The sequence below is a fragment of the Chenopodium album genome, chromosome 22, assembly GCF_948465745.1.
Source record: "Chenopodium album chromosome 22, dcCheAlbu1.1, whole genome shotgun sequence".
Taxonomy (NCBI): domain Eukaryota; kingdom Viridiplantae; phylum Streptophyta; class Magnoliopsida; order Caryophyllales; family Amaranthaceae; genus Chenopodium; species Chenopodium album.
The window spans coordinates 40,239,553-40,262,906 of NC_137855.1; the positions used below are offsets into that span (position 1 = coordinate 40,239,553).

A 23,354-nucleotide genomic window follows, 5' to 3' on the forward strand; every position below is an offset into this window, starting at 1 on the left:
TGTTGACTACCTATGGGAGAAGAGTCACTCCTCAAGGTGATAAGTTAGTAATTTTCTATCCTTTCCTCTAATTTGCAACAATTAACATGTGTACATATATATTTTACGATGCTCCACACTGCCCCTCACATGTTAGTATGTTACATATGCTAGTGTTCCTTAAATAAACTAAAAAGTATCAGTGATACTCCAACTTCAAATAAGGTTTTTGAAGATAGTTATTCCCATTTTCCCCCAAGAAGTCTCATTAATGTCAGGGGAGTATTTCAAATAGCTGATATTTAATTAGTAATTTCTGGAAAACATTTCTCATACTAAAAACAAATCTCTTGCTATATCATTTTAATGATATTTTTGGGATAAAATAGAAGAGTATTCCATATAATAAATCAATTATGCAACTGATGTTACAATGATTATTAAAAATATCAATTTTTTGGCCCTTTTCCAAGCTAAATCACACTTTTTAGATCTTTATTTAAATATCTCATGACTTGTCTAGTTATTTCAATGTGAGGTGTAGAGTAATAACTTTTTAGGTGCTTTTAATTCATCTTCTTAAGTTTCTAATATAATGTGACAATAGTTCAAATAAAAACAAAATGAAAACCAATATGCCTTGTCTCCCTTACCCTTAACCCTCCAGAGTAGCCAACTATCACAGGTCATGAGGCTAAGGGTGGTTAAGCTAAGTCATGTTAATCCCTCGACTTTATTAATCGTCCCTCCTTAATAAGTTTTTTTTTTTTTTTTTTTTTTTTTTTTTTTTGTAATTTTTATCTTTTGTAGCTCAGTATTTCAAGTCAGTCTTACGAATTTTAGCAATTCAATCATGCTGACATTTCAATTATAGATATAAGTAAGCCTTACTAAATATAAGCAAGGCTTTATGTTACATAAAAGCATAATGCTACAAAATCATGTGTGATGCACACTTGGGATTGTACCCATTTTTTGGGTATAATAGTTGTTACTCCCTCCGTCCCTAAATTACATTCCTCTTTGGAAATTTACACGGGAATTAAGGAGGGAAGAATAAGACAAATAACAATAATTGGATAATGTAATGGGAAGTACAAAGATAGAGTAGTTATTACTTATGACATGTCATCAATCCTTTGCCAAAAAAAAGGACCAATCACATGCTCTAATTGAAAATTTTTAACCAATCATATTCATTGTAATTTGGCACAAGGATTATGAGTGAGATTAGGTAAAGAGAGTGAGAAAGCATTAAATATAAAACAGAAAAAGAGAGTTGATTGACTAAAAAAAACTTACCAAAAATAGAAAGGAGGAATGTAATTTAGGGACGGAGGGAGTAGCTTTTAATTTAATGCTTCAAAATCTATCCTAAAATCAATCATACGTTCATAGCCATAAAAGTACAAATGATTGCTAATTTAAGTCAAACACGAACTCAATTTTTATTTGCAAGCACAAATCACACAAAAGTTTGCAAAAACATGCAACCATTAAAATATACTAAATAATAAATGTCAACCAGCTGTAAAAACAATTAAGGATACGTGATACTAAGATTTCAACAATCTAAATTGCTAGTCAGAATCTATTAGTCCACATGTTCAAGTCATGGTTGGGGAAGAGAAATAATGGCTGCTGATAACATAAATTCCATACGTCACTTAATTTAAATATCATATAGATACATTTTAATTATATTAATGTCGCTTATTATGATTATTATATAATTTATATCATTGTACGATTGAAAATCCTGAAGTAATATGAGCCACGATAGCAGTGAGTGACATGGCTTAGTTAATCTTCAGACACAAGGGCAGTTTATAATATATAGTGAGTGATTAAAACCACGTCCAAATCATTAGAAATACTATATACCTATATATAATACAGCCAAGTTCAATCATAGTATCAACATTGTCAAACTGTATATGATGATTTATAAGAATTTAATAATTTCACCAGACTGTTTTACTCAGCTCATAACCAGTTTGAGTTGTTTCAGTGATTAATAAATATTTCAATTTTATTATGGATGGCGACCTTGGTGTAGGAATAATAACATGATCTCTCCAAGAAATGTCACGAGGGTATTTCGTAGATGAAAGGCTAGGAATACATGAGGAGAGGAGATTAAGGTTTTTGGGACTATTTTTGTTTGCTAATTTGTGTGTCATAATTTAAAGGTAAGAATGGAAGATGAATCTAATTATTAGGAAAAGATGACATTACCAAACCCGAACTCTAACACTAATACAAGCTATGTTACTTGAGTTGATGTCAGGTGCGAGTACATATCTAAGTATCCGACACGTCAAGATAAGAAATTTCAATTTTCAAACACAAAAACACTATCTTAAATTAAAAAATAGATTCAACACAACATAAGTGGAATTATTCTTTTTTTTTTTTAGATGAGTTTTTGCATGAATTCTAACGCTGAAATACATAAACAAACATTTTAAGTAGATTTAATTTTAACTTCTTGTTATGATGCTTATCTTAAACCTATTTGCGAGCACATATAGCACATAAGCGATTATGTAATATTGTGATTCAAGATATTAAAGTGTTCGAGATAATATAAAGACTAAAAGAGGAGTCAAAATACATAATTTATAGAAAATAATAATACGGAGTAATAAATAAAGGATAAAATAAACCTCCAACAACTTTGAAATGGGAATGAAAAGGGAGCTTTTGAGTTTCATATTCTTAAACTTTAACTAGAATACAATAAATAAGGTGCATGCAATGATGAAAAAAATGTTACTGTATAATTTATTTTCTTTTATACAAGCGTAAAGTTTACCAAATCGAAAAACTCCTTGAAGACTAGGCACAAACAAAAGCGAACCTTTTTATTACTCGGTACTCACACTCTTCACTTTATTTTAAGTACTCATATTAGATATTTGACCCTTGGATGGGTAGGATATTTTGACAACTTAACCCATTTTTAACCAAAATTTAGAAAAAGATTTCACAAAATATTAGACATTAGGTACCCAAGTCCAAACAACATAATCTACTACTCTATTATGTCAAATAAAAAGTCAATAACACACCCTTAAAATAAGTAAATCAAGAATTAAAGGCTTAAAGCCAAATCTTAAATGATCAAAAAGTGACCAGACACAAAAAGAAAATAATATAATCAAGAATTAAAGGCTTAAAGCCAAATCTTAAATGATCAAAAAGTGACCAGACACAAAAAGAAAATAATATAATCTAACTAAGTACAGTAAAAAGTTAAAAAATCCAAGTTCTTATTCACATCAAGAGCAGAAGAAAACAAATTAACATGCTCCAAGCTTTCTGGATCAAAAAAAGTAAAACTAGCAACAGTTTATCATAATCATGTTTACTGTATTAATACTATAGAGTTTCCTTCCTTTTGCCGTTGGGGAGAGGGTACAGGTGCCGTTCGTACTAATTATTGATTTCCTCCTATACAAGGTTAAAATGATTTGGTACTTGGGTAGACGTCTAGTCTAGAAGATGATTTTGGATATGATTTTCGGCATTGACCATCATGATTGGGAGACAAGGAAAAAAAATGATTGTAAAATAATTGTCCCACTTCTACAATGGAAATCAAGGACAATCAAGGACATCATGCGAACTACACGTGGTTAATTACAATGGGATTCAAGTATGCTGAGGCAACAATAACATTAATCACTATTTTGACAAATACTTACAACTTTACAAGTATAATTTTATAAAATACTACTCAAACAATTAAAAAATCCTAGAAAAATAGTGTCATAGAACTCAAACACATACAGGGTCCAAAAAATTTAACTCCTGAAAAACAGTCAAAGTCATTGGTGCTAAAAAACTTGCTGCCTCTATTTACTTATTTTCAACGAAATTGGTTTTTTTACATGATCTCTAACGCACGTTAGTGATCTCAAAGGTCTAGTGTGGTAGACTGGTAGCCTCATTTTAGATCAACTTACTATGAAATTCAAACAAAAGTATTTTTTTAAGTGAAAATACAGATATACTAAACTTTCTTGAATTTTATTCTTAGTTCTCTTTTAAAACTCCCATGATTTTTCTTGAATGCTTTCTTTTTCTGACTTTAATCACCTTTTTTTAGATTCTTTCAAATGATTATCTTGTTATATCTCTCTCTTTATATTGTACGGTTTCTTATGATGATTCATGTTAGCCGACCCCAAATTATTTTGGGACTAAGACTTTGTTATTATTGTTGTTATTGAATATACAGACACACATACATCTTTTAATGCTATACATTGTATAACTTTCTTGATATAATATCATCAACATACCTACCCGTGTAATAAACAAGACTAAGTTCCTATTATGTTCTTATTTCCCTTTATTTCTAGAAAAATAAGATTAGATAATCTAGTAAGGGTTAATAAGTTCAACAAGATTAATTAGTACTTTCTCCATGAAACACCCTTTTATAACCACTACTATGCTCAAATAGTTCATTAATACTACAACCACTTCTGCAATACTGCCCTAGTTCGTGTCCGGCCATTGAAAAGGTTATAGAACTATAGAAGGTTCAATTATAAACAATCTCATCCCGAACTATCAGTCTCACCCTCATCTCTAGTAGGATGAGACTACAAGAGAGGATTCACTGAATCCTCTCCAATAAGTACCCACACTATCCTGGGTCACCCTACAAGCTGAAATCTAATGAATCTCCACAATTCTGTGCCCATACACTGGCCTACTAACAGTTACCTGATTGCAACTTATATTAGGCTCAAGTCCAAAGAACTCAATGATTAGGGAATAATCAAATATGGCTCTTCCACAACTTCAAACAAGACGCCACAAAACAGAACTGCCGACCCTCACAAATATAATGAATGGGTTGAAGAAAAAAGAAAAGATAGATAGTAAATAGCTTCATGGACCCGGAACACGTCATCCACTTTACAATAAGAGACGGGGAAAAAAAATATGTGCAATCCAAAATATATTGGACCTCTATTCAGTTAGCAAGCTAAGAAGAGGCCACTATCACCTCTTTCAATGTGATTCTCCCTAGAATATACTAAGACTTCTAGACTCTAAAGTGTACGCTCTTAAGCATGCTTTCAAATTCCTAACAATATTAGACAAATATAGCAAATATCTTAATCTATGTATTGACACCTATAGCATGTGTTTAGACAACATAACATGAAACAATATAGCATTAACTATGTGAAATGAAACACTAGCAGGTCGACAAATTTGCCTAGGAAGTTTGGTTCTTGGAGGAAAACAAAACAATTTATGCAGCACATGAAGCATTAATTGCTGAGATGATGAAAGAGATAGATCTTCTTCGTCTACTTACTTGGTAAAGCACAGGTGGCCGAAGAATCCATCACATCTTTATACTTGTCTGGATAAATCCTCAATTGGTTTCATTTTCAGCATCTTCTGTAGTTTTTTAATCCAAGTTCTTCCACACTGGGTCCCTGTGTTAACGGTTAAGTCAATCTAAATATGATTCAGACTCATGTCTATTCTATGCATGACTGCAATTCAACAATATAGAAGACAATGGGATAACCCCTTCAAATTAATGCTTAATTTAGTTACATGGCAAGACCACCTGTACCTGTTTGCAACGGAACTGGAGACAAGGAAAAATAGTCCATCAAAACGACATCAAACGAGACATTTGGGACATGCCTGTGAGAAAGAGGAGAATTTAGGGGGGGAACTCAAAATAAAGAGAACCATTAAGTACATTCCATGAGCAATTAATAAGTTAAAAATAATTATGCAGCATAAACAAAACGAAGCATTAAACATTTAGCTGGGGAAGAATTTTCCAAACTGAAAGTAAGACCAAAATAACACTGTTCCTGAAAGCAATATAATAGACAACAGAGAAAGCTTTTTAAACCTATCAACCAGTGATGTCCATCAGCACAGTAACATAGTCTGTCTCTTTCTTTAATTTGGCATTAAACCTCATTATTATGTGGGATCCATGAATAAACAAGTCCTTATAACCACCGGAATGTTATAGTTTAGTCTTAAAGCAATAGAAAATACTAGTGAACATAATTAAATCACGGAAAACTAAAATCTAACTCTCACAAACTAATCATAATGATCCACAAATACATCAGTGAACAAAAATGGATTAACCAGATCAATTTTTGGCAGAATAGAAGTTCATCTCAGCAGAAGTCAAGAAATAATAATAACAGATGAAGCTATTAGTATTACAGAACAGCGCACTTAAGATATCTATAAGTAAATGAAACCCTGCTGTTGCTACTGAATGCAAGAAGTTTCAGAAGTATACATGATGCAGTTTTCCAGAAAAATATATGTTTAAGTTAAATAGAGACCCTCTCTTTCTTGACAACCATAAAAAATACTACCATTATATCATATTGTGTGCAACAAATGAGTTTACAAGGACTCCAAGGCAAAGTTAGTTTGTAAATGTTGAATGGGGAGAGAAAGATAGAGATGTATGTGATGAGGAAAGAGATAGATAGAAATCACAACTAAGAAAAAAATAAAAAAACAATTGTTGCAAATAATGTGAAACATTCATTTTTTACAAAAGTCGCAAATAATATGAAACGAAGGTTGTATAAATCCTGCCATCTTTAGATTTTGGTTTCAAAGCCTTACACTATGTTTGGATAACAATAGTGAAGGGAAAGGGAGGGGAAGGAAAAAGAGGGAAGGGAAAGGGAGGTGAGGGGAGGGAGAAGGGAGCTTCCATTTTCCTTCCAAATCTCTCCAACAATGGAGAGATTTGGTTTATTAAAAGGGGAAGGAAAATGGATCCTTCCAATTCCCTCCCCTTCTCTCCTTGCATTAGCTATCCAAATAAAGGATGATGCATCCTTCCTTTTCTCTTCTCTTCTCTTCCTGCCATTTCTCTATATCCAAACATAGTGTTAATGATTTCAAACAAACAAAAAAAAAAAAAAAAAAAAATCAAAGTAATGCAAGACATGAAACTTAAAAAAAGGAAGAAGAAAAAAGAAAGAAAAATAAAATAAGGCAAAAGCTTCACTTGCGCACTGAATCCATCCACCCAAACAACACCCCGCCAAATAAAATAAAATTTGAAACACATCTATTTGCTGGATAGAGGAGTAACAAACATATCATTAGCAAACTTCCTCAGCTATCATTCCAGCATGACATGGACGCCAACAATTTATTTTCATTCTGATTTGTGCAGCATGCAGTCCCTCAATATTAATAACTCAGCTATAACTCAATGCCCAGATCACAAGAAGAAAGCAAAAAATATCACCACCCCTCCACGGAATAATACATGAAAGGAGATCTGTAATGTAGACGAAATGTACATTTTATACCCCTTTTTAGATGGAGGAACTTGTACAATAACATATCTCCAAGTTCATTAGTTACATGCACGAAGTATTTCTTAGTTCCATCAAGCAAAAAACAGTACAGGTAAGTAACCCCATCAACTTAAATGTAACACCTAACACTTAAGCATCTGCAAATGCTAGCATATAATCTAACAAATCAAACAGGCACTCTTACATTGGATTTTTGATGGCAAGTACTCCTTTGACAAGAAGGAAAGTGAGTGGACAGACAATGCTTCAATCTCAAACTTTACACCTTTATCCTGCATCCTCTCTAGTTCCAGTCTTAAATGGTAAAAGAGAGGAAAAAGAAGTCATCAAACACTGAGATATATTAATGACAAATTACAACAGCTTAGACTAAGTGGTGAAAGATACCTCCAATGTGGCTCCTCGTGCTGCAGGTAACACCTATGTAACAGTGCTTCAATTTTCTTCTTATCTGACGGAACGAAAGAAGCAGGAAAGTTAAAAGTATTCTGCATATAAATGACAAAAACAGGAAGAAAAAAAATTTGTGGGAAGTCTTATTACTTGATTGTACAAAACATATGTTATTTCTATTTACCTTCAGTAGTCAAGGGAAGGAGACACTGTGAAGGAAAAGCATAATTTTCATAATCAGATATAAAAACACCAAGCCAGCAGATATCCGGTACGCAAAGAAATTCCACATCATACGCCATTTCCTAGGAAATCAAATAGAAATGTTTACAATTTAAAAGGAATTAATCAATCCAGACTATTTGACCACAAAATTGCAATTAGAATAGGTAATTATTTTTAACATTATGAATGTTCACAACATAATATTTTGCAAACACCACTATGCCTTATTGCCACATGCACCACATAAAAGCAATAGGCACCAGCTATAGATGTTACTAACCAGTGAGCCAAATCGATAAGTGGCCAAGATGTCAAACCCATATGGATCAGAATCAACCAAGCAATATATAGGAACGTGCAGCTTCTCAGTAAGGAGGCGCAAAAATCTGAAGGATGAGTAAATTCATGCATATCATGAAAAACCGATGAGTGGCATCATCAATTGGGAAAATAAATCATAGAACTTAAATCAGAAACTGACAAATCATTTTTAACATTGCACACTATCAAAAGGCTAAAAGATACCTTCTTGTAGGAACATCTGGGTATCCACGCCCCTGCAACAGCTACAATTAAAAACTAACCCTTAGAAGAAATAAAAACATGAGCTTACTTCATTCCCAACTTACTGTAATGACAATGCATCGATTGTGGCTGCAAAACTTATCATTCGCCAGTCTCTGGAAAACTGCAAGATTTTGGAAGAAAAATTCATTTATTATCACAAGGATGAGTATCCCAGAGTTTATCACAGAAGAATATTACCTGACTCCTTCTCAACAACTAAGATGTATTCAGCAAAACTAAGAATATCTAATCCAATAGTCAAGAAAAATCTTACTTTTTAGCACACTTATATATTCTGCAAAAAGATTGATTAAACAGGCCAGCATCTAATGGAAACATGCAAATCATCATGTCAATATTCAACTCATAGCTACGATGTTTATGGATATCATGAACATCTTCAACTTGGACAGGAACAGGTTGAGCCTGAAGCAAAACAAGGTTTGCATATGAATATAAATCTTTATTCCATGAAATGACATAGTATACCAAGGACACTTACAATATTAGGATTAGTTATGCAATCAAACTTCTTTCCGTCTTCAGAAAACCTAATCCAGCCCATCACCAACCTAAGAACGAGTTAAGATGAACAAGCTATTAAAGTTCACAAAATGCTATTAGCATGACTTATACTTTGGAAGAAGAAACTAATGTCATGATGCCAGCAGATGTCAAAATTAAGGATGTCTATGTAACTATTTGTCAGTGCATTGATCTTAGGTGTTTTTTACCAGCCCATTAATATTGGATTAGGAATGATGCCAAGAACTAAGGAATAAAGCAAGATTGCAATTCTTAAGTGATTGTCAGTATTTTCAATGCTGCAGCAGCGCAGAATAACACCACCATGAAAGAGAGGGGGAAAGGTGGAAATTGAATAATAAGCAATAAAAAGGAAGGTATCCGGTATAAATTATGGATTAAACTTACCCTTTTGCGACAGATACCTGCAAGACAAGGGATAATAGAATTATGGGTTATTCTAAAAACTTGGAATATACAACTCACTTCTCATTAACAAAGAACACAAATCAAAAGTTATTGTGAGTGAGCAGCATGAAGCCATGGTACCAAAGATAATGTAATCAACTAATACATATCAGCAATAAGTGAATGAGTGCCATGATACCACAGTACACAATATAATTCCTGCTAACATAATCGTCTACAATATTGATAATTTCAAGTTTCAAGTCATAAAATTTAGCCGTTTAGTTTTTAGTTTTAAAGTTGGTCTACAGTAGCTTCTATATCCAAGTTATAGAAGTAACTGAGCCATATCTGAAAAGAGAAAAATATTTGAAAGAAGAAAACGAGGTATACTCACTACATTTAAATTGTGGCGACTACACTCAAGGAGTATGCATATATCATTTATGGCACGATCCACAACAGACTGATCTGCACAGACAATAGAAGTACCTTAGTAAGAATAGTGACCCTTAGCTTCCAGCCTTCCGATGAAATTAAAAGAGAACAACACAAGTGGAGAGATTTGAAGATAATCATTAATAAAAATTGTAAACTGCATTTATAAAACCAGGTCAATAGTATTTCAAGGGAAAGAGATAGCTGAAATTCTGAATGAGTGTGCACTCCAATACTGGAGAAGTGAATGATTCAGTTACCAGACTGGTGGTAGAAGCATCTTTGAATAAAATATATTAGTAAAAACCATAGCAGCCTCTGCAATTCTATAATAAGTTTTCATACTGGAAGCGCACCTGAAAATAAAGATGGATAAGTATAATATATATCTCGTTTTGACGCATGTTTGTTTTCTTGTAGAAGCTTCTGAACTATTAGCAACACCCTTAGCAAAACATCTGGCGGAAAAGTAAAGTGAAATAGATGAATGGGATGTGAAGCAGAGTCCGATAATAATTGTAACAAAACATCTGTGAGCAATAAGACTATTATGTTCTGAGAATGGAAGTTACCTATCCTGTGAGCATGTGGTTGCCTTCGCAACGTAAGTACCTCTGTTCCTACTGGCAAATTGGAGCTGCATAAACTGCATACAGCAATAGAAATAACATAAACATGAAAGTATCATGAAAAATGCACATCCTCCACCCCGGAAAATATTTAGTTTGGAATAATAGTCAGTTAAGTGATTCCAAGAGCATATGATTGACAACTAATTTTAAAGATACTATGAAACTTGAAAAGATCTTAATACTTGGATAAAGAGAACCCTAAAACAGCTTCCAATTCATTAGATGAAATACATAATTTCCAACTCCAGTCGTGTTCAAAACCACAATGCCAGAACTTATTTTACAAAGAGCTTGTTCAGTACATGGTTCTACTCAAAACATGAAGCTTCAGTTGCTCTCATATACACAGTTTCCACAGAACAGCATTAGAAAATATAATTGTGCTACAGTGTATTTACTAGGTAAGACCACAAAGAACAATGTACAAATAATTTCTAAATACATCCAAATTGACTGAAATAAAAAAATCTCATCAGCCTTATATATGCTCCTCGTGTACATGACATAAATTTCCATTGTTTTAAAAATTAAAACATATACAGAGAGTAATAACAATTTATGAAGTCAAAATCAATAGTATACTACTAAATACAGCTTTGAAATCATAAAATTAAATCAGCAAGTCCAATCAAGTTGTAAAATGTCAATGTATCTTAAAAGGAAACACAAGCTAGGTCTTCAGCATTATGCACGAAACTAGAATCTCCAAAGAAAGGCATTTATTCAAATGCATATCAACTCAACTATCAATTACATGCACTTATAAATCAACATATAATTGAATAATTTGAAAATTACACAAGAATGAATAACAAAAATAAATAAAAAAAACAAATCAAATCCATTACCATACCTAATCAAGTTGCACTATGTCAAACTTTCATGGATACAAGCACAAGCTCAACCTTCCAAATTGTTTCTAAATAAAAAAACTCCGAAAAACAAGTAATTAAATCGATAATGCAAAAACTAAATCAACAATTGCATGAAATATTAAAATAAAACCAGACCAATTCCATCAGCATGTTGAATCAAGCTGCATTTAGTCAAATTCTCTATAAATCCAAATCATATACTCGTATCTAGCATAATACCCAAATCGCAAGCATCAATTCATACTAGTATAAACTCAATCATCAACAACATATACTTCTAATTCCACGAAATTTGAAACCTAAACAAAAAATTATAGGACGAAATTCAATTTATGAAGTCAAAATCAATGTTTTACTTCTAAACACAGTTTTGAAATCATAAAATTACATTAGCACGTCCAATCATGTTGCAAAATTACTTCAACATTTTGCACGAAACATTTATCTCCAAAGGAAGGCATTTATTCACATTATCAACTCAACAATCAATTATATGTACTTCTAAACTAATATATCACTGAAAGGTAAATCGAAAATTACACAAGAATGAATAACATACTAAAATAAAAACAAAAAATAGATAAAAAAAAACAAAATAACACTCTAAAATTAGAAACCAAACAAAATCCATTAGCAAACCTAATCAAGTTGCACTATGTCAAACTTTCAATATATATATAAGTTCAACCTTCCAAATTTGTTCCAAACAAAAAATCTCCGAAACGAGTAATTATATCAACAATGCGAAAACTAAATCAACAATTGCACGAAAAATTAAAAAGAAAAAACAGACCACTTCCATCAGCATGTTCAATCAAGCTGCATTTAGTCAAATTCTCTATAAATCCAAATCAAATACTTGTATCTAGCATAAATATCCAAATTGCAGGTACTAATTCATACAAGTATAAACTCAATCATCAAAAACATGTACTTCTTATTCCACAAAATTTGAAACCTAAATCGAAAATTATAGGACGAAATTCAGAAGTTGTACCAATTTTCAGCGGAATTCGTGCAGTAAGTTCTGAATTTATTGATCGAAACCACTGGAGATCGTCCATTGCAAATATCTACGAGAATCGAACGACTAAAATCTGCAACAACAAAAAAATCAAAAACAAAATGAGGATGAAGATGAATAAGCTGAAATTTTGGAATTCAAATTATTTACAAAATTAGGGTTTTGATTATGAAAATAAAGAAGGAACTTACCTCTGATTTTGTGAAGCAAATCGCTGGGTTTTGGAGTTGAACGCTTTCCCTCCATTTTCTCTCAGTGTTGGGAGTTGAGTGAGTAATTTAATTTGGAAATTGAATTGAATATGAGGTATTTATACTTCTATTTTCTACTGCCGCTGAGTTTTACGTCGTAAGCAAGAAGCAAATCATAAGATAATGGGCCGGTTAGTGAGGCCCATTTTAGTGGGCTGTTCTCTAAATTTGGGCTGTTGATGTTTATTGGGCCATTGTATAAAATTAAAATTCAAAATTAAAATTTAAATAAATAAATAAAAATAAAAATAAAAAAATTTTTTAAAAAAAAAAAAACGGCATAAAGAGAACTACAAGGGTAACTACGTAATGTAGATAGAATATGATCGGAAGCTTAGGGTATCACCCTCAAACTTTAATCAACTAAACCTAATTGGCATTCACTCTAAATACTCTGTGATATACTTTTAATGTTTTTATTAAACTAGTTATTTGATTTGGATAAATTCTTGTTTGGATGACTTCTCATATATATTTATTGTATTCAAAGATCGCCCCATCTTTATTCTTTTGAGGTGTTAGTCAAGTCGTCCAGGTCAAATGTGTGTTGCGTTGAATTTGGGTCTGGTCTTGCTATCCTTCAAGGTTAGGTCGATAGTGCTAGTCTTCACTCTTCACCAAAGTAATTTAGCAAGTATAAGAATTAGTATCATACACATTAAGTGCAAGAACAAGATGAATTGAGTTGGACTCATGTAACGTCATATATATATGTTGGAATTCAAATCAGGTAATCGTGTACAATCCCATTTTTCCACCTCTGCAACATATCGACAAATGTCTACAATAAAATGTCTTGGTGACAATATTGGTGTAACAATTGCTTCTTTATAAACTTCCAATCATGTTTCACAATGTTACTCCACAATACTTTTACAATTATTTTATAAGTATACACAAACAACCATTATATGACTCTAACATCCAAAATCTCCAAATCATAGTAGATTGGTGAAATCATAGTCATTTGCGATTTTACCCCTTTTTCTAGATGATATTTACTCTTTGCTTAAACTTTTTCCGTCTCTTCACCTAGAGGTATCATTCACAATGAGAAAGGACTAGGCCAATCCTTCAATGTTAAGCCCTGTAAAACCATGGAATTGATATAGGTCAATGTCAGCACCAGCAGCAAATTACAGTCATTAGTTAAATTTGAGTTCGTTGTGGCGATTGCTTAGACATAAACTCATCAACGTTCCTAAAAACTTCCTCCCATGAAAATGGAAACTTGTTACATTTGAAGACTACCTGTCAAACCTACTATCTTTGCGAAACAAAAACATAATTTAGTTTGTACTCTGTAGACAGTATCTAAGATACATACAGTGAAGATAAGTGGGAAGGAAGAAAGAATCTGATATAAACGGATAGCATAACAAATTTAGTACTCCGTAAGAATGATTGATGAGAATAAGCAACATTACACTAGCATCAGTGCATCACCTTGGCAAATAAGTAGGGTTTCCTATAGTTGGAGCATGGGAAATGCTAATATCCCTTGAAATTACAGTTTATTGCAGGAAATATTATCAGTTCATGGGGCGTCCGAATGCCATGTAAGTGTACTCGAGTACTCGACAGACTCAATGATCTCCTTTAGTTGCAAGGAGCCAAGGACCCTTTCATCATGGGCTCTAATGCTTTGGTTTACTTACCACAACATACAAACTAGCCCGGTAGACCCCTTCATCTTACCTACCAAAAAGAAAAAGGAATTAAAAAAAAAAAAATCAAATTCTCTACACAGGGATGAACTGTATCAGCACTTACACGAAAAGTGAATAATTTAGTTATTTAAAGTCAATGATTCCTCAGACATTTATATTATTTGCATATTAGTTTAATATAATGGTGGAAGCCCAGAAGCTCATACCATGTGACGTAAAGAGATCTTCTACAAGTATCTTCATTTCCCAAGCACCACAACTATACCCAGATCACATTATTACATAAATTATACTGTAGTATAATTCTATATCTTAATAAGGATGTGTGAAAATTGACAATGTAATTTATTTGCTTTATACCGTATCAAAGTAAAAAGCATTATGTAAGACCAGCTCATATTAAAGTTATTGTGAAACGGTCAATTTGAGGTAACATTAACCCGTTTTAGAGTAACTTTAACCAATTTACAGGTAACTTTTATTTCAATGGTTAGTGTCATTTTATGATTTTACAAATCAAATCAAAAGTAATTATAGCTTCACCAACAAGTTGGAAGGATGAAATATGGCCATCATGCTATACTAACATCATTGTATGATTAATAACAGTAGAAAAAAAGATAAAAGAGAAAGTAATTACATTACACTATTGAAATTGAACTCGGCCTAAAAGTAGGATTTATCAAACACTTAAGGCTCGTATTCATTTGAGCTCCACAAACCCACTCACCTACCCACTTCATGTTTTTTCTCACCTTTTGTCTTTTCTTTTCTTTTTCCTATTAAATTCATTTTTTCTCAGTTGCTAATAGTTGCTTATCACCTAAGTATTCACTCCTAAATCACTACACATATAGTCTATATATTAATATATGTAGTTTTTTCCTCAATAATTACAGGATGGTGCCATACTGCCATGGCATAAATAACTCTCGCAACCTTGCTCAAACTTACTTGGTAGTTGATACATACTGTATTAGATATGATGCACAAAAGACTTACTCGCATTAGTTTCTATTGTAAGAGATGCGATAAGTTCTTCCAGACACCCTAAATTAAGTATATGTAACTATAAATACAGGTTGGAAGAGTATTAAAAGTTACTCCTCAACAAAGGAAAATAAGACTACCCTAAAACTAGATGTATTAAATGTGAGAATGATGTTGTGGTGAGAGTGTGAGACCGATTTCATATTAGTTATGCATACTTTATATTGGGAGAAACAGACACAAAAACGCTGAGGGTAACTAGGGAGAAACAACAATCAGAATCTTGACCTTTCGACTGCCTCTTCCACCTTCCTGCTTTGTTTTTTAGGAAGACGACCCGCCTTTCTTATTTCTTTATGACAAATTCCAAACCCAAAACTCGATCTGACAGTGTTACAGTGACAACTAATCGAGCGAAACGAGTGGTCTTCTCCATAATTATAGGGGGGGCAATCATACACATTGGGAATTTTTAAGTGGCAACAAACATCATGATTAATCTCTCCAACGCTTAAAGCTCCTTTATAAAGAAATCTCAAGCAGGAAAAACAGGCCTATAATGTCCCACCACCATTTTGTACATTGCACCAAATGAAAGCCAACTTTCTTTTGGCTCCTTCCATTTCATCCACTAACTTCTTTTCTCTCTTTTCCTAGTCTAGAGATTCCCCCTCCTAAGTCAACCTTGCACAGTAAATACTATATAAATACAGCTATACTGAAGTTTGGATAAACATTAGCCAGTAAACAAGTACTCACAAACCTTAGCTTAGCTCTGCCATTATGGAAAAAATGGATTCCGAGGATCCTCCTTCTATGCCTTCGACACCGGCAACCCCAGGTACTCCTGGGGCTCCCCTCTTCGGAGGCTTTTCTGTCGATAGGCCTAAAAAGAAGTCGCTTCTCAGTAGGAGGTCCAATTGTTTCACTGTTGATACTTGGCCTGATGAGGAGGGTGGCTTGCCTGCTGTGACCTGCAGCATTACAATGCCCCCTCCCCCTGTTCCTCTAACAAAGAAGGTAAATTTCTAACTTGATCAGTATTCCGAAATTCAGGGAAATTATGTTATTAAAAAAAAAATTCCATTGTCGTACATCAAACAATCAAAAATTATACTTTGTATATACTAGTAATTAAATAAAAGGACAAGAAAACAGAAAGAACCTTCATCTGACTGAACTTGTTTGTCTTTGCATCTGACTGATAATTGCCCAATCAAATCAGGTGGTGGCAGAGTTCGTCGGTACCCTTATACTAATCTGTGCGGGGGCAGCTACTGCTATTGTGAATCAGAAGACGGATGGATCAGAGACGCTAATCGGCCTTGCTGCCTCCAGTGGCCTTGCAGTCATGATCATCATTCTTTCTACAGGCCATATTTCCGGTGCCCATCTGAATCCATCAGTCACCATCGCCTTTGCGGCACTGAGACATTTTCCATGGACTCAAGTAAGAAACCAAAACCATGATCTTCAAACTATCTTTATTAATACACTGATAGGATTTACAAATACTTAACACAGATACGTTTTTCTTTATCTAAATATGTAGGTTCCAATATACATAGGAGCACAAATGTTAGCATCTCTATGCGCTGCATTTATTCTCAAAGCGATTTTCCACCCTATCATGGGTGGAGGTGTAACTGTCCCTTCAGTGAATTATGGCCAGGCTTTTGCATTAGAGTTCATCATCGCCTTCAATCTCATGTTTGTCGTCACTGCAGTAGCCACCGACACAAGAGCTGTAAGCATCAAAATTTTCTTTTTACCCCATATTTTTTAATGCCTCTACAAAAAAATATACTTCTTTAAGAATGTGTCCTTTTAATCAAGCTTTCACTTCTGATATTTAAATATTCATTGCAATTTAAAAAGAAGAGAGATAATTCTTCAGAACTATTCAAATCCAAAAAAGTAAATGCATAGAATCTCACATCAGAAAAATCCAAGCTCCAAGATACTAAATAGAAATTCTTGACTTTGGTGAGGATTTGCACCGTTAATAAGAAAATAACAAAATTACCATGATATAATAGTTTCAAGAAAGTCATATAACTTTGCACTTCAATCCTCAAATTCAAAACTACAAAAAAAAAAAAAAAAAAAAAAAAAAAAAAATATTAACAAAAAAAAATAAATAAATAAATTTGTTTGGAGCAAAAGGCGTAGTACATGGATAGGACTTAATATGCACAGCCTACTAGAGACTAGCATTAGTGTTTGGTGGATTCTACTTAGCAATTAAAAATTACCCACCACTGCAGCAAGTAAACACAGACTATTATATTTTAAATATATCTAATTATTTATAATTAATGTTGGGTGTCTACAACGACTACAAGGTCCTTTTCTCACACTACACTATTTTATGAAGAAAGACAAAGTGAAATAAGGAATCTATTAACATGAAGGAACTAAGAAAAACTGAAAAAACATTTGCAATGTTCTGCAGGTGGGAGAACTGGCTGGAATTGCAGTGGGGGCAACTGTCATGCTCAACATACTTATAGCTGGGTAAGTCCGTCTCAATTTCTCTAAATCATAATCCAATTCTAGAAATTTACTCATGATCCACCCATCGGGTGGTCAAATTCAGAATGTTGTAGCATATTTAGCAAGAAATAATTGAACAAACTAATAAGTCAGATTTCCACATCAAGAAAGGGTTAAGTATAATTTTTTAAGCTCGTGTTTTATATTGAATAATACTTTGTATGTAGGAAGTAAGAAGAAAGATAAAAGCATTAAAATACTTGAGATAACAAAAACTGCTTAATTTGAAATTGACACGCACTTTTAAGGTTTAATGAAAGTCTTAAAATATGGTTGAGAAGATTATAATACTTGTGATAGCTCTATGATATTGACAAATGAAAACTGCTAATTTCTAATAGTGTCAAATCATTAACCAAGACAAAAAAAGACATTCATAATATGTCTATGTTATTTGATTAAACGCAATAGTCCAAAAATACATGATTCAGAAAATGGACATGATTAACATACATAAACCAGAATATATACAGACATAAAGTAATAAACTTTAATCTTACTTCTATTATTTTTGTTTTCGGTTTGAAAAAACAGACTTTAGTCTCAGAATGAGTTCCCAACTTATATTGCTTACATCACATCAAGAAACAACTTAAAGAAAAATACTCCCTCCGTCCCCTTTTGATAGTCCCTTATGAACACTTTTCAAGGGAATTAATAAACACAAATAAGAATAGTAAAAGTACATTGAAAAAGTAAATTAACATTGGGTATGCAAAAAAGTAGAGAGAAAAAGTAATAAAAGTACATGGGACAACAAAATTTATATAGGAAATTTAAATTTGAACAAATATTATTGTAAATTCGAGGGAATTTTGGTAAAAAATTAATATTAATGGTTGTTGGAAAAAGCAAATGGGGTGAACATTTTGGGACTAAAATTTGCCCATAAGGGACTATCAAAAGGGGACGGAGGGAGTAAGACATAATACGTGTTGTGACAGACCTAAGAGAAAAAGGTATTATATCCATATTTGACGAGTTATTCTCTGGGATTAAAAATGGGAAAGTTTCAAGAAGGGAACAAAACCACTCACTCAAAAGAGGAATCCAGGCTATTTAAGACTTTAAGTGTTTAATTAAGGAGAGAACGAGACAAAAAAGTTTATTTCCATCGTCAGATTCAATCATTTACATTCATTCACAGAGTAGCTTATGCGTTTCATGATGAAACCATCTCAGTGCGTCACTAATGCGCCATTACCCAAGATCATCTGTCATAAAATTAGGATTCCATTGTTAAAAGGGAAGTTTATGTTTAGTATGGGTTGACTCAAAACAATACATGTCATGCAAACACAATATTACTGTACCACAATATTCCCCGTCCCATTAATGAATCCCCATGGCCGTAGCATAGCACTGCAAATTATGAAATTCTATTTCTCTTTCTTCCACAGGCCTACTACAGGAGGATCAATGAACCCAGTGAGGACATTGGGGCCAGCCATAGCTGCAAATAACTATAAAGGGATATGGATCTACTTAACCGCCCCATTTCTTGGGGCACTCTGCGGGGCAGGTGTCTATTCTGCCATCAAGCTGCCAGAGGAAGATGAAGATGCCCTCAAGCAGCCCTCAGCAGCAGCAAGCTTCAGAAGGTGAATCATTCAGAATGAATGATGGCGCTTTCTGTGAGCAAAATGACAACTAGTATCTAGTTCATGTGTTCATTGTAAATGGTGTGATGTCAATCGCAAAAGAATGTGACCTATGTGAAAACTGAGGGTTGAGTTTTCTACAGTTCATTGGAAGTTATACATTTTTCTTGGTGCAATGTCAATATCATTAATGACTGTCAAGCAATGAACACCTCTCTTATGCACGACTGATCCTTATCACACCACATCATTTCTCTTACAATGTCAGCTATTAATTATAGGATTAAAGATTGACACAAGCCAATATCAACCATGACCCCCTTCAAAACATCCACACAAGAATGATGCATCCGTGTCGACCCCATCCCAAAGGATATATAACAATGCATTAACCAACTAACCCATCCCTAAAACAAAAATACAGGGAGGAAAAAAGAAAATACTTTCTATACAACTAACTACAAAGAACAAGGACCCAATAGAAATTTAATAAAACACACATCACACACACACTCACACACACACACACACATAAAAAGGGAAGTAAAAATAAAATAACAAAGGCACTACTCCTAAAAGGCAAGTAAATATCCTAAAAGCAACATTTGATGGTTTACAAAACAAGTGAAAATAAGAAATAGTTCAAACTAACCTGCATGATGGGAAAATCTTAAAAGATGGTGGCCAATTGCACCTCTTCAGCAGACCAAAAGTCATTGTATTGAGTATTGACATCCATACCGGTTACGTAACTTCCATCCACAGTACCTGACCATGAATGTCGATCAAACAATTAGAGACACCACTAGCAGAAAGTACAAGTGTTAATCAAAATAAACCACTAGTAGAAACTAGAAAGTACCAGTTCCTACAGTGACAACGATGAAAGAAAATTACAACTCAAAGAAGTCTGTCAAACAGTAGCAATAGAGAATGAACGAGAAAAATTGAATAAAACCACTCAAAAGTAAATTTTCCTGTCATCATACGGATATTTACCACCCTTTAAAAAAGGAGATCACTAAAAGTGCTTAAAAACCACTGTGTTTGTGATTCAGAAATATGCAAAATACAATTGAATAAGCTAAACACTTGGTTGCATTACTGGTTTGAGCAGTAGGTCATACTTTAAACCAGCCTTCTAAAAGCACCCATTTCAATAATTGATAAAGTATCTCAAGGATATGCCAATAGTTAAGCTTGCTAAATTGTTTTGCTGAACAACTACACATAAATGCTTGTTTGCAAAAATTGGATGAGACACAACTAAGAGCCAAGAATCGATAACAAAAGATTATCACAGCAATAGGCACATATTAGCAACAGTGACAAGCATATGAAACCGCCAGCTATCTTAAGTTGTAACACACACCTACACTTTGCTGTTCAGGATATTCCCGTATTATACACTTTTCTCATTTTCTGTTAAGACAACTATGGGTTAAGACTAAGAAGAGAATGGAAAGGCGAGGCCTAAGAGAGTAAGGGATCAATTTTCAATCATCTGATATGAAATCAGAAGGGAAAGGGAAAGGGGAAGAAATTGGAGGGCTCAATCTTCCTTCTTCTTACAACATAACAGTTAGGATACTTAGGAAGAAAAACTCAAGCCCAGTTCTTCACTATTACCTCCTCTTCTCACCATGAATTCATACATTTCCAGGAGAAGTATGTGTCCTCTACCCTCCTCCCCTCACTACCTCTTCTCATACCCTCTTTCTCCCCCTAATTCATCTAGTGGGTGAATGCTTGACTATCTTCTTTTTGTTTTTTCTCCAATAGTCTATATCAGTAATAGTTTGAATCATAACCTTTCCCACTTGGCCACTTAACAGTACATACTAGCTGATTGGGGTGGCAGATTTTGCTTCTTGAGGTCTTGCCATCATCTGAGTTATCTTGGCAACAGCTACAGTTGTCTAAAAAATAGTTCAGAACTTACAAAATTTAATCTTCACCAGTATCCATTTTTACCTCTATATTCCAACCCCTTCACAGAATGGAAAAAGTTAGAAATTAGGCACCATCAAAAAGACTTCAGCAACCCGTCATAATTGTCAAACTAAATTTCTAAAATGTTACATTCTTTTAACATTTAAAGAACAATTTAGAAACAGTAGACCAGTGAGTCTACTCTACTGTTTCACCTGTACACCTGAGTATACGCGTAATTTCTCCAATATCATACAGAGTATTCTCAAACAACAAATAAAACATAGATTCAGCTCATTCTAACTCACATGGAACCAATCCATTCTTTATTACAAAGTACCAACTTAGGACAATGTAATAGCATTTCAATCAAGCAAAAAGTTCAACATACATCATCGTACATAGGTGCAATATGTTATAACAACCTAAACTGGATACACATAATGCAAAACACATATCGGGCAATAAACCTTCATAAATGTGATTTAAAATTAATTCTCTACTCAATATGCCTATCACCGTGATAACAATTTAAACTCATAACATTGACCTCTAATGCACCTTATCAACATATACAAGTGATATTACAAATGCAATATGCTATGACATAAATTGCACAGGCACTATTACATGCGACATCGAGCAATACTTGTTCATGAACACTGAACAATACGATTATAAGACATATAAGCCTATCACATTGAGCACATTTCTTACTCAAATTCATAACATTGATCTAAAAATGCATTTCATCAACACATATTCCATATTACGAATGCAACATATGCTAACATAAGCAGTAGAAAATGTAACATCGTGCCACAAATCTTCATAAACAGTCTGATTTCAAGACAATTCTCTACACAAATTATCTATCACTGTGATTGCATTTGTTATTGTATTCATAACACTGATTTAGGCTATAATGCAACTCATCAACACAAAATTCATGAAACAAATAGCAACATTGCTCAATTTCACAATAAACCTTATAAACTAACAATGTAGACTACAATCGAAATTCTAATTGACCTAATCAACACAAAATTCAGCGAAAATTCTCAGAATAATCGAGAGAGAAAACAACAATAACCTGAGAAATTGAAACTCGATTCAAACAAGCGCAACACCGGCAATCGGATCATCATCATTATCATCATCAATTTTGGACTTCCGCTTGAAGAATTTGGAGAGAGAAAGCAGGAAGCAAGCAATGACGACGCCGATGACGTCAGCGACGGCGTCTTTGGCGGAGGCGCCGGAGGAGCGGAAGAAGCCGAGGTGATCGGCGGCTTCTTTGGCGGCGCCCGCGAGGAGAGAGAGAGAAGCGGCGAAGAAGAGAGAGCGTCTTCGGAGGAAGGAGGAATGAGTGAGAGAGATGAGGAGAGAGAAGAGGAGTGTGAGGGTGAAGCAGAAGATGATGTGGTATAGCTTGTCTGCTGATGTCCATGAGTCTTGCCCTTCCTCCATTGTTGTGGTGTTTGGCACTGGATGTGGATTGAGTAGGGAGTTGCAATATGTCAAACTAGCAGCGTTTATGACCACGACGAGGCGTGGAAAGGTGTCAAAAACTGACCTGATTCGATTTGATCACCCGATGTGATAACAATTCGATTTAAATTTTGACTTAAACCATTATATGGGTAGAATTGTTTAACATGACTCGTATTTGAAAAAGACCTGACCTGACTCTATTGAGACCGACCCATTTTCACAAATTGCACCTCCCATAAACAACATTATGAACATTCTTAACGAAGACTCCAGCTCTTTAAGTTTTTTATTAGTGACCCCGAAATTTTACGTTTGATACATTTATACCTCATGATGCATATTTAGACCTTATATTGGTATAGTAATTATACCAATATGAAATCCAAAAATACCAACGAGACTTTGTTATTATCATTGAAAAATTGAAAACATGAAC

The 23,354-nt window shown here is 33.7% G+C and overlaps 3 protein-coding genes and 1 long non-coding RNA gene across 4 annotated transcripts; 1 reads left to right on the top strand and 3 right to left on the bottom strand.

Annotated features, from left to right (window-relative positions):
- Nucleotides 1-5,235: 5,235 nt before the first annotated feature.
- On the bottom strand, nucleotides 5,236-12,694 carry LOC145605681 (meiotic recombination protein SPO11-1-like). The gene is made up of 17 exons (XM_081661753.1): nucleotides 12,616-12,694; nucleotides 12,398-12,497; nucleotides 10,466-10,539; nucleotides 10,250-10,351; nucleotides 9,853-9,926; nucleotides 9,456-9,472; nucleotides 9,025-9,094; nucleotides 8,894-8,948; nucleotides 8,721-8,768; nucleotides 8,585-8,643; nucleotides 8,481-8,512; nucleotides 8,236-8,341; nucleotides 7,915-8,035; nucleotides 7,725-7,788; nucleotides 7,522-7,631; nucleotides 5,591-5,664; nucleotides 5,236-5,447 (listed from the first exon to the last, which is right to left on the bottom strand). Exons 1-16 carry the CDS (start codon nucleotides 12,668-12,670, stop codon nucleotides 5,630-5,632), a joined length of 1,122 nt encoding a protein of 373 aa, XP_081517879.1. The 5' UTR covers nucleotides 12,671-12,694; the 3' UTR covers nucleotides 5,236-5,447; nucleotides 5,591-5,629.
- A 3,357-nt stretch (nucleotides 12,695-16,051) lies between these two features.
- On the top strand, nucleotides 16,052-19,716 carry LOC145604573 (aquaporin NIP6-1-like). The gene is made up of 5 exons (XM_081660460.1): nucleotides 16,052-16,355; nucleotides 16,561-16,785; nucleotides 16,888-17,082; nucleotides 17,791-17,852; nucleotides 19,292-19,716. Exons 1-5 carry the CDS (start codon nucleotides 16,119-16,121, stop codon nucleotides 19,494-19,496), a joined length of 924 nt encoding a protein of 307 aa, XP_081516586.1. The 5' UTR covers nucleotides 16,052-16,118; the 3' UTR covers nucleotides 19,497-19,716.
- Nucleotides 17,004-22,535, bottom strand: LOC145604574 (uncharacterized). Its single transcript, XR_014104942.1, has 3 exons — nucleotides 22,518-22,535; nucleotides 20,145-20,260; nucleotides 17,004-17,126 (listed from the first exon to the last, which is right to left on the bottom strand). It is a non-coding gene; the product is annotated as an uncharacterized LOC145604574 (long non-coding RNA).
- Nucleotides 22,536-22,537: 2 nt separating this feature from the next.
- LOC145604454 (uncharacterized) lies at nucleotides 22,538-22,894 on the bottom strand. Its single transcript, XM_081660343.1, has one exon. It carries the CDS (start codon nucleotides 22,892-22,894, stop codon nucleotides 22,538-22,540), a length of 357 nt encoding a protein of 118 aa, XP_081516469.1.
- Between the last annotated feature and the right edge of the window lie 460 nt (nucleotides 22,895-23,354).

Coding starts and splice junctions, on each gene's coding strand:
- LOC145605681 (XM_081661753.1), bottom strand. CDS start 12,670: ATGGAGGGAAAGCGTTCAACTCCAAAACCCAGCGATTTGCTTCACAAA. Junction 10,540..12,397: donor ACGAATTCCGCTGAAAATTG/GTACAACTTCTG, acceptor TGCTGTATGCAG/TTTATGCAGCTCCAATTTGC. Junction 8,949..9,024: donor GCATAACTAATCCTAATATT/GTAAGTGTCCTT, acceptor GTTTTGCTTCAG/GCTCAACCTGTTCCTGTCCA.
- LOC145604573 (XM_081660460.1), top strand. CDS start 16,119: ATGGAAAAAATGGATTCCGAGGATCCTCCTTCTATGCCTTCGACACCG. Junction 16,786..16,887: donor GACATTTTCCATGGACTCAA/GTAAGAAACCAA, acceptor CTAAATATGTAG/GTTCCAATATACATAGGAGC. Junction 17,083..17,790: donor TAGCCACCGACACAAGAGCT/GTAAGCATCAAA, acceptor AATGTTCTGCAG/GTGGGAGAACTGGCTGGAAT.
- LOC145604454 (XM_081660343.1), bottom strand. CDS start 22,894: ATGGAGGAAGGGCAAGACTCATGGACATCAGCAGACAAGCTATACCAC.